This window comes from Monosiga brevicollis, genomic scaffold (assembly GCF_000002865.3).
Source record: "Monosiga brevicollis MX1 MONBRscaffold_2 genomic scaffold, whole genome shotgun sequence".
Taxonomy (NCBI): Eukaryota; class Choanoflagellata; order Craspedida; family Salpingoecidae; genus Monosiga; species Monosiga brevicollis.
The window spans coordinates 236,804-249,850 of NW_001865039.1; the positions used below are offsets into that span (position 1 = coordinate 236,804).

The 13,047-nt window shown below is 55.5% G+C and overlaps 2 protein-coding genes across 2 annotated transcripts; both read right to left on the reverse strand.

Annotated features, from left to right (window-relative positions):
- Positions 1-51: 51 nt before the first annotated feature.
- On the reverse strand, positions 52-3,743 carry MONBRDRAFT_35405 (uncharacterized protein; the record flags this gene model as incomplete). The annotated part of the gene is made up of 1 exon (XM_001742465.1): positions 52-3,743. One exon carries the CDS (start codon positions 3,741-3,743, stop codon positions 615-617), a length of 3,129 nt encoding a protein of 1,042 aa, XP_001742517.1. The 3' UTR covers positions 52-614.
- A 2,581-nt stretch (positions 3,744-6,324) lies between these two features.
- On the reverse strand, positions 6,325-11,747 carry MONBRDRAFT_30724 (uncharacterized protein; the record flags this gene model as incomplete). The annotated part of the gene is made up of 12 exons (XM_001742466.1): positions 6,325-7,757; positions 7,854-7,939; positions 8,196-8,410; positions 8,533-8,794; positions 8,977-9,146; positions 9,244-9,316; positions 9,464-9,624; positions 9,760-9,819; positions 9,983-10,106; positions 10,247-10,349; positions 10,441-10,580; positions 10,911-11,747. The coding sequence occupies 12 exons, from the start codon at positions 11,745-11,747 to the stop codon at positions 6,416-6,418; spliced, it is 3,573 nt and encodes a 1,190-aa protein (XP_001742518.1). The 3' UTR covers positions 6,325-6,415.
- Between the last annotated feature and the right edge of the window lie 1,300 nt (positions 11,748-13,047).

Below are 13,047 nucleotides of genomic sequence, written 5' to 3' on the forward strand. Positions count from 1 at the left end.
ATTGTTCAAGTGGCCCTTCAAAACAAAAATAGACAAGAAGGAAATGGTATTGGGGTCAGGTCTCGCTCAATTGTAGGCAAACGTGGATCATCGTGCACGCAACGCACGACTTCCTAAAGTACGTCTAAAAATCAGCAGGTCAACCCTCGCACACAAGCGTGTGCAAGAGTTGGTGCGTTGGTAGGAACGCAGAAGAAAAGAAAAAAACACAACAAGAAAATCAAAAGGGTGATTCTCACCACAAGGTGGCAAGACCGGGAAGAGAAGCTTTAAGACATTCACATCGTCCTCCAACGAGAGCAACAACGACGGCACACAAGGGGAAAACGGAAAAGAAAGGAAATGAAGGCGTTGCCCGTCCGCAAGAGAGCATGTGCGTCCAGACAGTGCGAGCGCCGCAGTGACACGTTGGACAGCATGTACCCACAATTAGACATGATGTGGAGATAGCGCAAAAAGAAAGGAAAGAAAAAACCAAGTAGAAAAAAAGTGTGACTCAAGACAGAAAAGCGCTAAAAGAAAACAGGAAGCATGGGCAAGCCCAGGATGGGTGGAAGAAAATTGGAAAAAAAGTAGAAGTGGAAGGTATTTCGGCGAGTTGAGGGCCAAATAACCTAATAGTAAGTCCAGCGCTCGATGAAGCCCTTGGGGAAACGACGCATGGACATCTTACGCAGCTCATCGTAGGTAAAGATAAGCGCAGAGAAGGGCAGGGCCGTGATCCACCAGCGGAAGAGGAGGGGACGGAAGTTGAGGGCAACATCCGTGCCAGGAGCGTACACGAGGACGCAGGCCAGCGCCGTCTCGAAGAAGAGGGCGAAGATGAGGGTGTTGTTGCGCATGCCCTGCTGGAAGATGGAGAGCTTACGGGTCTTGCAAATCATCAAATCAGCCCACTGCACAATGACAATGGAGACGAAGAAAGCAGAGTGGCAAGTGTACTCGAGATCCTTGCGCTGGTCGTAAGTCCACTCTTGACCGTAAGAGTCGGTGAGATCGTTGATGTCATCGTTATCCCAGTCCTCACGCAGACCAAAGAGGCGGTGAGCCTTGAAGCCGTTCTCGGCCATGATGGTGAAGTAGGTGAAAAAGCCAGCAGCGGCCTGGATGAAGCCAATCTGGAGGTAGGCCATGCAAATTAGACGGTGGTTGACCAGGCGATCGCGCGAAGGATCACGGGGACGGCGGCGCATGATGTCGGCCTCAGCCTCTTCGTAAGCAAGAGAGATGGCGGGCACCATGTCGGTACCCAGATCAATGCAGAGAATGGTGATGACACCGAGAGGGAGGGGCACTGAGGCCAGGATGAAGAAGAGGAAGGGGGAGATTTCGGGAATGTTTGAGGTGAGCGTGTAGGCGATCGACTTCTTGAGGTTGTCGAAGATGAGACGACCCTCCTCAACACCAACGACGATGGAAGCAAAGTTGTCGTCCAGCAGAATCATGTCGGCAGCCTGCTTGGACACATCCGAACCGGCGATACCCATGGCCACACCAATGTCAGCCTTCTTCAGAGCGGGGGAGTCATTGACACCATCACCGGTCACGGCAACAATCTGGTTGGCGCGCTGGCAACCCTCGACAATGATGAGCTTCTGCTGAGGAGAAGTACGGGCAAAGACAATCTCACGGTGGGTGGCGAGAATGTGATCGAGCTGGGTGTTGTCGCCCTCCATCTCGGCGAGCTGAGTACCAGTGACAACAATGGCGCCGGCCTCGGCGGGGTCAACCTCGGATACGGCACAGCCACGCTCCTCGGCAATGTCCTCAACGGTCTTCTCACGGAAAATGATACCAACCTGCTTGGCAATGGCCGAGGCAGTAATGGGGTGATCACCGGTGACCATGATAACCTTGATGCCGGCCGAGCGGCACTTGGCCACGGCGCCAGGAACGGCGGGGCGGGGAGGGTCAATGAGGGCGGTGAGGCCAACATAGACGAGACCCTCCAGAGGGAAGTTCGGGGGCTGAGTCTCAAAGTTGAAGCCCTTGGGGAACTGATCCTTGGGCAGCGAGAGGGTGCAGAAACCAAGGACACGCTCACCACGGCGACCGAGGCTGGCGTTGTTCTCCTCAAACTTCTTACGGTCAGCATCGGTCATGGGCTGGATCTCGCCGTTCTTCCAGATGTGCGAGCAGCGGGCAATGACGCGCTCCGGAGCACCCTTCATGACGAGGAGATAGCGGTCATCCTCGGGGTCCTCGTGAATGGCCACCTGGTACTTGTTGGTCGAGTTGAAGGGGATGTCAGCCACCACGGGGTACTTGGCACGCTCGCCGAGGACGAAAGAACCGTCCGACTTGATGGGCTTGTCCGAGTAACGCTCGAGGTTACGCTCTGTGTACTTGAAGATGGCTGACTCGGAAGCATCACCAGCCGTGTCACGGTTGAGAACGGGCTTGTTCTCCTGGCCACCGAGGAAGCGGGCCTTGTTACAGAGGATGGCAACACGGAAGAGCTGGCGGAAGCAAGGGTCTTTGTAGTCGTAAGAGTCGGCCTCCTCACTCTCAGGGTTGGTGTTGACCTCACGAATCTCCTGGTCGAAGCAAACGTGGGCCACGGTCATGCGGTTCTGGGTCAAGGTACCAGTCTTGTCAGAGCAAATGGTTGAGGTGGAGCCGAGGGTCTCGACGGCCTCGAGGTTCTTGACGAGGCACTGCTTCTGGGCCATCTTCTGGGCGGTCAGGGTAAGGCACACAGTGACGGTGGCCAAAAGACCCTCGGGCACGTTGGCGACAATGATACCAATGAGGAAGATGACGGCGTCGAGCCAGTAGTAACCAATGGCCAGGGCAATGATGAAGAAGGTCACACCCAGGACGACGGCGACAATGGTGATAATGTGGATAAAGTGCTCAATCTCGCGGTGAATGGGAGAGTCACCAGAGTTGACACCCGAAGCCAGACCAGCAATACGGCCCATGACGGTGTAATCACCGCACTGAATGACGATGCCCTTACCAGAGCCTTCGACGGCGTTGGTGGAGAAGAAGGCAATGTTCTGGGTCTCGAGGGGGTTCTCGTCGGTGCACTCGGTGCCACGCTTTTGAGGCTCCGACTCACCCGTCAGCGAAGAGTTGTCGACCTTGAGGTCGGCGCACTCGATGATACGGAGATCAGCAGGAACGCGATCACCAGACTTGACCATAACGACGTCACCCTTGACGAGGTAGCGGGCCTCAATCTCGGTCACTTGGCCGTCACGGATCACCTTGGACTTCTGGGGCGTCATCTTGGCAAAGGACTTCATGATGTTGGATGCACGGCCCTCCTGGAAGTATGAGAAGACACCAGTGATGATGACGACGGCAGCCAGGACAATACCGAGGTACAGGTTCTCCGAGTTGACCTCATCGCCCTCCTCGGCCTGGGAAACGGTGATACCGTGGGCAATGAAGCAGAGAATGGCACCAATCCACAAAAGAGTGGCGAAACCACCAAACATCTGGAGCAGAAACTTGACCCACTCGGGGGTGGTGGGGGGAGGAGTCAGCTCGTTGAAGCCATCCTCCTCGAGGCGAGCCTTGGCAGCAGCCTCGGTCATACCCTTGTCAGTGTTGGTGTTGAAACGGGCGCAGAGCTCGTCGAGAGGCACAACGTGCTCGTCAAGCTTGAGCTCCTTCTTCAGCTCGTTGAGCTTGGCATCGCGATCCTCCTTGGTTTTCTTCTTGCCCTTCTTGCCGCCAGCAGCAGCGGCGGCGGCTTCGGGGTTGGTGGAGCCGGCAGTGGAGGCTGCAACCATCGTGACATCAGAGATGAACCCCAAGAAAAACCATGAGTTGACTACAGCTGACCAGTGATTCAGGCGGGAGTGTGGTGGATTTGGGGTGGTGCTTTCAAAGCAAGACTGACCGGCAACAAGGGGCTGGCGAGACACGGGGCGGTCAACGGCAGCAGGAGCAGGAGCAGCTGCAAAAGCCAAGGAAAAGATTGTTCGACCAGGCCAGTGACCAGAGGTGAGCTCAAGCTTATCCATGAACAAACAAGTTCTTGAAGAAAACTTTTAAGATTTCTTCGTTAATGATGTGACAAAAGATTAAACCCACGTGTAGCCAGTGGGTGAATCCCAGATCGCAACGTACCGCCGTTGATATCGGTGCTGCTGGCATCGCGGGTGACACCAGCCACATTAGTGGTGGTGGTGCTGTTCAGTCCCGGGCCCGCGGGGGCGGGGGCCGCCGAAACCGCATTGCGATACGATTCCGAGCGGACCACATCCTAACCGGTCGCAAAAATCGAAAGACACAAAGACATGAAATATGGCAGATGAGCATGGTCCGACATCCGGTCTACTGTAGCTGACAGTGATGCGTCTGCGCACTGGCTGTCATTGCTGTCAGATGGTTGGTTGTTCACCAGCCTGGAGTTGCCGACCAACACTGAAGACTGGGAAAAAAAACTTACGTCGATATCATCGACGACAAAGCCGGCCATGATGAATTCTGATAAGAGACCAAGGTCAATTCCAAGCGGCACCGGTGAGATCAAGGAGACGGATGTACAGATTGAGTCTGGGGGCGGACCATGGGGTGTTGAAGCGAGGCGCGTTCTTCAAAGGCATCACTACATACCCTAAAGTGCCGACCAAGCGACACAAAGCTGCTCCGAAAAATAAAGGAAATCGAAGGAAGAGAAGTGGGGGGCGACGCCTCACCTTCTATTCCGAAAAAAAAAGAAGACAGGCCAGAGAGAGAAGGGCAGCCACGAAGAAGCATAAAGGTGAGGGGCGGCCGCACGATGCAGCCATGAAGTTGGAGGAGAGCTGAATCAAGACACAAGAACGATGGGCAATTCTTTTGTCCTTTCGAGGTGTGTCCAGGTGCCCCAGAGGTGTGTGTATGTGTGTGTGTGTGCGCGTGTGTGTGTGGCCGATCTCCATCGCATGTGGAGGGGGTGGAGTTTTGTGTGGTTCAGTGTGATGGTAGCATGTGTTATTGGTGTTGTTGTTGTTGTTGTTGGGTCGCTGCCGAATCACCGGATCGCGGTGGGGTCAAAGACCTGACCGGGAGAGGAGAGGAGGGAAGACGGAGCCGGGGGTGGCAGAGGGCAGAGGGGAAAGCGGGGAGAGAAGGTGGGGGGGGGGTTGTACGCACCGACAGCGGCGTTAAAAGTGTCGCTTGGGGCGCTGTTTTCGCGCCAGTCGCTGATCCTGTCGTGTGAGTGTGTAGGTGTGGACTTTTTCCTCTGCGTTCTTCTTTGATCAGTGCATCTGTGTGTGTGTGGTGTGTACGGGGATAGCATTTTAAGTGTGTGCGTTCAAAAGCCGAGTGCAAGTGTCTTTTGTCTTCTTTGTCTTATTTGTCTTTCTTCTTCCTTCTTCTTCGTTCACTGGTCCTTTTGTTCTTTTGTCGTCTCACTCTTTGTGTGTGTGTTTGAGCGCCTGCGGAAGTCAAAACAAAAGGGGGGCGATCATTGGTTGACACTTGGTAGCAGGCGATCGCCAGTCATCGCTTGCAAACAGGCCGATGGTCAATGTGTCTTTTCCTTGACGCGAAAACCTTGGTGGGGGCAATTGGTCTCCATCCATTTTTCACACAAAATCTATACAACTTTTGCTTTTGCAACAATGAGTTGAAGGTAAGGCTGATTGGTCAGAGCAAGGCTGTCACGTCCCGACCAGGGACGAAAGATCAATTTGGTACACGTACCTGCACGTTTCCATCACGAACCACCAACGTGTAGGGGTTTATTGCGCTCAGCCAGGCATGCTGACACGAGAGATGGCTTTTCTGACACAGTGGACACTTTTTTACCCACGTTGATTCCCAAAGTGTGTACAAGTGAGACCAGTGGCAGACAACCGTCAAATAACAATCATTTAGCTAATGTTTTTGTCTTTTTATTAATTCAACATCTTCTCTTGCTTGAGAGCGCTGCTACACCCGACATGCCAGACATTGTATCACCTTGCAACCCACAACCACACCCCTTGTGACTTTGTGACTGATGACAGCTCTCTTCCTTTCTCGCTCACCCCTCGACCAATGAGCTCCTCGATGGCGAACCAGGAGCAGAATGGTGCCGGTTGATACCGCCGCGAGGGAAGCTGACCGGACACACTGAAACCAGGACAAGGTTGATGACCTTGCTCCCACAAGCAGACACACACACAAAGACTCGGTACCGCACAACAAGCGGGTGAATAAGCAAAGCGTCATAATAGCTCAACAGCTCAACATGAATAGGACTCTGGCCTTGGCCTATGGAGCCATCCAACGGGAATAATAAATCGGGACCCCCCTCACTCACATACAGTGTCGTCACCTCCGTGCCCGCCCGAGCTCAACACCCTCGAGAAATCCACCTCAGGTCTGAAGTGATATGGCAGCATCAATCAATTAAAAAAAAAGAAGTTCGTCTCAGGTTTAAAAAGGAATATACGTGGGCCCGCCCAACCGATCAGTCCAACAGCGATTAGCTGGGTAAGGGATCCTCATTCCGCACGGGAAGGGCTGAAGCCTGTGTCAGCATGCCCTGTGCCATGAGGGACGCCAAAGAGACATTGGAGGTAGGCATGTTATGGACGGTCGCTTGGGGGTGTCGCAAAGCCCCAAATGGATCAAGGCTGACAGCCATCTGAGGCCGGGGAGGTGCCACGGCTGCCGTGCGCCCGGGCAGAGCCTCAAAAGCCCCGGGCCTGGCTGGCCCTTCTAAAGGTCGCCAGCCTAGGCCAGCGGGCCTGGGGCGACCCACGGGCGCCGCATTCATAGCCGGGGCCACAGACGTCAGCTCGGACGGGTGGGTGGCTGTCGGTGCATCTTCGCTGCCTGCTGTGTGTGCGACTACGTAGGCAGGTGGCCGAGTCATGCCATCTATGCTGCTGCTCGCATACTGGGGCACAGGGCCCGGCAAACCAGCATCGAGTGGCGCCGGCTCGGCCTGCGGGCTTGCTGGGCCCAGCATGGCGACCGCCGCCGCCCGCGCCGCCGCACTCGCACTCGCGGAGCGACGCGAATTTGGACGATCCGTCTCCATCCCACTGCCATCCAGGATCCCATTGGTCCCAGCACTTGGGTCCAGCCCGGTGTCGACGCAGCCCGTGCCCAGATCGCCCGTATGACCAGCTACGCCGTCGCGCAAGGCCCCTTCGAGCTCACCGCCATCGTGCCCCATTGATGCGTTGGTGTTGATGGTGACATTGGGATCAGAAAGCCAGACCCGAATGGCCTCTTGCACCGCGTCCTGCGCGGAGTAATTGTGCTTGTCGTGCTTATCATAGGCGATTCGCAACGACTGCTGCACGCGCTGCGCATTGGCAGGATTCAGTCCAGGACTCAGTTTGGCAAACGCATCCTTTTGCACCAGTTTGGCAATCTCCACCGCCGTCCGTCCCGCCGTGTCTGCCGCCCTTGGATTGAGATTCATCTTGACGGCCTTGTCCACCACGGCACTAGGCAACCCCTTGAGGATGGTCGAGTCGGATTGCCGAATAGCGTTGGTGGCGGCCGTCATCAGTGACACGACACGACTCTGTCGCTCCGCCTCTGCCGTTTCCTGCTGGTGACCCTCCACCTTGCGCTGCAACTGCTTCTTGGCTTTGTTCTGCATGTTGGTGAGCAAAAACTCACCCGGCCGGATAATTGGCAGCTGTTCAATCTGCAATCGCACATTCGGATTGCGCGCATACGCCGAGTGCTGACGTGTCAAGCTCAGCATCTCGTGCCGCAGGACCAACGTAAGTGCCGGTGGCACGTCCCCAGAAAAGTCGGGGTCCGCCTCGCAAATGTGTTGACGCTCCCGTTTATCGCACAAGTAGCTATGGCACCCCAAGCACGCCACGGGCCAGACAATGAAGGTGCCGCCCATTCTCACACCAAAGCGCTCCACTCAAATCAACCACCCGCCCACTTACCGATACATGTTGCGGTGCTTGTTCCAAACATTCTTCTTGTCCTCCAAGTTGAGGACAGCGTTGACGCTATTGCCAATGATAAACTCCTGCCCGACACAAACGACAAGCACCATGGTGGTGAGAAGGATAAAAGCGCTGAGGCAAATCCACCAAAGGGGGCAGAGAAACATCACACTCTGGCACGCGCGCGCACACACACACACACACACACACACACACACACACACACAAGAAAAAGGCCTCGATCTCCACGCTAGAACGATGCACTGCACACCCCATTTCTTCAACGCGACGGAGGCAGTGGTCGAGACAGCTTATGGGGATCCCAGCCCAGATACGCACCGTATCACGATCAAAGGCAAGAGCCATCTCCGAATGCTGCCAGACTTTTGACTGTTTCACTCCGTCTGGAACCTGATCTCGCCACTGACGAAGCTGACCCGCTAGCTCTCCCATCACCTGTGGCGGGCAATACTGGCCCAAGGACAAGGCTCCGGTGGCTTCGCCCGTTGAGTTGGGCACCACGTGTTCGTATGTCCCTTCGGCAGGCAACACAGCTACATCCCATGATCGCCCGGTGAGCGCCATGACGCGAAGCGTCACGAGAACGCGCACATCAAAGAATCCACCGAGCAGGACACCGTCGAGATCACGACCAATGAGATCACAACCAACGTACTAGGTCCCTTGGCCGTTAATACAATGCGCACACCGTTGGCCAGAACGTGAGCCGTATGCGTGGGATCCAGCAGCTCTGGCAAGATGGAGCGTGGTGGCTCCTCGATGGGTGTAGGCTCAGCTGAAGCCTCGCTGCGTGGTGCTGGTCGAGTGAAACGAATGCGATTGTCCTCGGGCTCCAATGGCTTGGATTTGCCACGTCGGCAGGCGCCCTCGTCATCATCCAGTGTCGGCACAACGTCCAAACTGTTTTGTGCAACCTCCTAGTAATTGCAAATTGAGGAGCATTCGACGCCTTGAGAGGTACCAAGGGGCAACCAAAACAGAAAGAGGGCGGCGCGGCTGCTAAGGCAGATCAAGGTTGGGCTTATTGCAAGACAAGAGAATCAGGCCCTGGCCGAGTGCCAAGACAAAAAGAAAGATTCTCAAACTTGATGCACCATACCTGCAGGCCTTCCATATCAGACAGACTGGCTGTCGAGCGAGAACGAGCTACGCGCCCCGGCTCTCGAGTGCCCGACTTTTTGCGCGGCTTCTCGACACTGCTCTCCACCTTGGCTGGCTTGGGTGTCTTCTCTGGTGAGCCCCCGGCCTTGATCGCTTTTTCCGGCACCGCTGTGAAACAAGTCAGCGGGTAGCAGCGTACAATGACGAAAATCGCACATTTGAATCAGCAGCCAAAAGGATCAGAGGAGAAGGACCACGAGCGTACCGGAAGGTGGTGGTGTGGGCTCCTCGAGGCGGCGTTGCTCCTCCTCATGCTCCAAGCGTTCCTCTTGGCATGACTGAGTTCCCCGACATGGGAGCAGACGGTCAGTAAGAAGCATCGTCGACAGCCACAGGAGAGTGCGTGCAGAACGCATGTCGCATGATGGATGACGGTATGGAGACCAGGAACATTGCACAGTGCCGCCACAGAGCATGAGCCCCACCTTGCCATTGGCTCCCATCATGCCCTCCATAAGGACCCAGGCCCGAATGGAAAGCTCGGCCATTTCGAAGACAGTGCCTTGCATCTCGCTTTGCCCACCAACAACAAAGCGCTTGGCTCCGTGCTTGATGAGAAGCGTGATCAATTCAAGATCATCTTTTACTATTGAGGACAATGTGGCCATGGCAGTTGAAGCAAACGGTTAGCCACAGCACCCGGCAACCTGCGCCGCTGACGACACAACGTCTCTGAACAGAGCCGCCACCAGAGCACGCGCCGTTTGCGAGACCAACGTACAAACAGCCAAGTGCAGCGGTGTCAGCTGGAAAGGACCCGATCGCTCATTCACCTCGGCACCTAGTCACAAGAGACAGTTTTCCAGTCAGGTCAAGTGGGCACAAAAAAAATAAAATTAAATAAAATTAACCACAGAACCCCCCCTTCATTCAGTTGCTGATGCTTGATTGTGTGCACTTGTGGATGCTGTATTGTCTGGCCGGCATGGAAGTGTTCGACGTACCAATCTCCAGGAGGTATTTTGCGATGTGCGTGTGCTGATTAAAAACGGCAATGCCGAGAGGAGTTTGACGATCATGGGTGCGAGAATTGGGCGCCACGCGATCAATCTCGATCGAATGCTTCACCTATTGAGATCCCGAGGGCATCCAAGTCGGCAGCAGGAAAAGTACGAATGAGACTTGTCCGTGATGTGCCGACACAAACAAGGTTGGCTTGAACGAGGTCCTTGAGGCGCCGTGTGGGGGAAAGCTGCGAAGTGTCATACGTCATCCAAACTGCCAGCTTCACAGGCACGATGCAGAGCCTGCTCCTTGTGTACATCACTAATGTTGATGCGATGTCCCGTGCTTCGACCCTCTTGCATCATACTGCCGAGATGATCCGGTGAGAAGAGGGGCGATCGAGGATGGGGAGGTGGCAGGGCAGGACGAGCAAAGCCAGCGCGGGGTAGGCACGTACACCAGGGATTGATGGACCACAGTTTCGGCACTTTCCATGCATGCGCCCAAGACCCGACGAATGTCATTGCGATTGAGCGGAACCAGACCACGAACTGTGTTCTCATTGTGCATGACTCGTTGAAGAAGCGCGCGGGGTCGCTGACATCCCCGACAGCCATGGGCAGGATCAAATGAGCAAGGTGATGTGGCACGGACCACGCGCGACATGTGGTGGAGTCAAGCGCACGAACAAGAACAAAGAACAGGGGTGACATTTAAAAATGCCTCAAAAAAAAAAAAAAAGAAATCAAGACAGCAGTTGGCTTGCGTGGCAGAGCAGGGCACAGAACCAGCAGAGAAAACAAGCCACATTCAATCCCTCAACACATTGCTTTCAACAATAAGAAGGTGGGGTAGAAGGAAAAGGGGCAACACTTGTGGCGAGCGAGATGCAGCAAAAGGGAGGAGCCAAACGGCAACGGGGCCTACCTCAAAAAGGGAAAGCATGGACTTGTCAATCTCGTGTTGGAGGCAGGCCATTTCACGTTCCCACACGGACATTTTGGGAGACTTTGGCACACTGGAGCGACGATTCCGAGGTTTTGACTTGCTGCCAGGCGTGGTGGCGTTGCTGCCATGGCTGGGAGTGCTCTCAGCGGGACTGGCAGCTGGGGCACTCGGCGTCGTGGGGTTGGAGATGCTGGGCCGCCGCGATCGGCGGTCCTTACCGGACGGCTTATCAGCCTTGGCCTTTTTGGGTTTGGAAGCTGCCTTGGTTGCTCCAGGCTGATGGTGGTTGAGGTGAGAGGAGGTGGTCGTTGGGATTGGTGCCGGATTTCCTTCTGGGGTGATCGTTGTGGAAGTTGTGCTGGGAATTGGAGTGGTGGAGGGAGGAGCCGGGGCGGGCGCGGCCGGGGCCGTGGCAGGGGCCGCCCGTTTGGCAGGGGGTTCGCCGTTGCTCGACGAGGGCGCCGTGATGTGGGGAGGTGCGGAGGGGGGTGGCAGGTGAGGGCTTTCAGCTGGTACGTGGTTGGGGGGTCTCGTGGTGTCGAGAGCGTAGACGAGGGGTTCATGGTCTTGTTGCTGATTATCGAGATGCGAGGTGGCGTCGGCGGTGACCACATCCACCGGTCCGGCAGCAGGCGAGACGGGGGCAGATGGGTGCGAGGAGGTCATGGATGACGGTTGTGAGGCAGGCAAAGCCTGTTGTTGTTTCTCTTGGATGGGTGCGTGTGGTTGTGCAGGGGCGATGAGAGGTGCCGAGGGGTGATGGATGGGCGCCGATGGCGGCTCAACGGCTGCCGTGCTGCCGGGATGCACCTCCATCACGACAGTTTGACCGGCGCCAAGAAAGCAGAAGCGGAGCGCATGGATTTGGCGTATCACAGAACACCCCGAAAAGGCCGTATCTCCACCCCAACGTACGGCAAGGCCAAGACCGTGCAAAAGTAGAGGTGGAGGTGGAGGTGGAGGTGGAGGTGGAGGTGGAGGTCACAGAGCCAAAGTGCGAGCCAGGAGGGAAGGACGCTCCACCAAGAAGGTAAGGTGGTGGCTTGATCGCCCAAGGCGAGAGACGCCGAGTCGCACAGTGAAGAGGAGACAATCAGGGCCAAGAACCCAAATTCTCCCCCCTCCCTTCCCTGCTCCCAGCGCCGTCCCTCTCTATACCTCTCTGTCTCCCGCCCAGTGCCTCCGACGACCCCGTATGCTCAACAGCCGAACAAGCGACACGGCACACACACACACACACACACACACAGAGTAAACGCGCCAGAGAGAGAGAGAGAGCAGAGAGTGCACAGAGAGCAGAGAGCAAACAGAGAGACACCGGCGACCAGGGCCTGTGTGAGAGAGGCGAAGAGATCAAGACAAACATGAAGAGAATCAAGAGGAGAACGTATAGGAAACCAGAGGCAGGCACACACACAACAGAGTTACAAGAGACTTTCAGTAGTCTTACAAAGAAAAAGAGAGAAAGAGAGAAGCGATGAACAAAAGAAGATCCCTTCTTTATGTGTGAGTAAGAGAGAGACAGCAGGCTCTCTAAATAATTTCTCTCTCTCTAAATCTCTCTCTCTCTCTCTCAAAATCTCTCTCTCTCTCTCTCTCTCAAAATCTCTCTCTCGAAATCTCGCTCTCGAAATCTCTCTCTCTCTCTCTAAGTTTCTCTCTCTCTGGACTGCCTCTCTACTGTACGAAGCGGATTTAGGTCAAGGCCAAATGGTGTAGTTGGTGCGTGTGGTGAGGGCCTGAGGATGGCAAACAGGAGGCGCTTGAAGAGAATGGATGGCTGATATTGGTGCGTGTAGGGGACGCCCCCGCTTAGGTGCGCATCACTGGGCCAGCGAGTGGCAGCGCTCTCAGGCGTCATCATGACGGACGAATTTGTGAATGTGCGTCGCGCACTCTGCGCACTCGGTCTGATTCTCTGCTACGCTGACGCCCCAATCCCACACGACAACACTGCTGCACTTGTATCCCTGTTCTTTGATGCTCCCTTGGCTTCGGCGTGCGCGTCGTGATTCTGAGGGCTGCTCCCGAAGGACACCGCGTGACAAGCCGCACAACACATCAGAAAGGATTCGTAGGAGAGATCGAGCTGCAGACCCGGTTTCTTGAGTCAAAT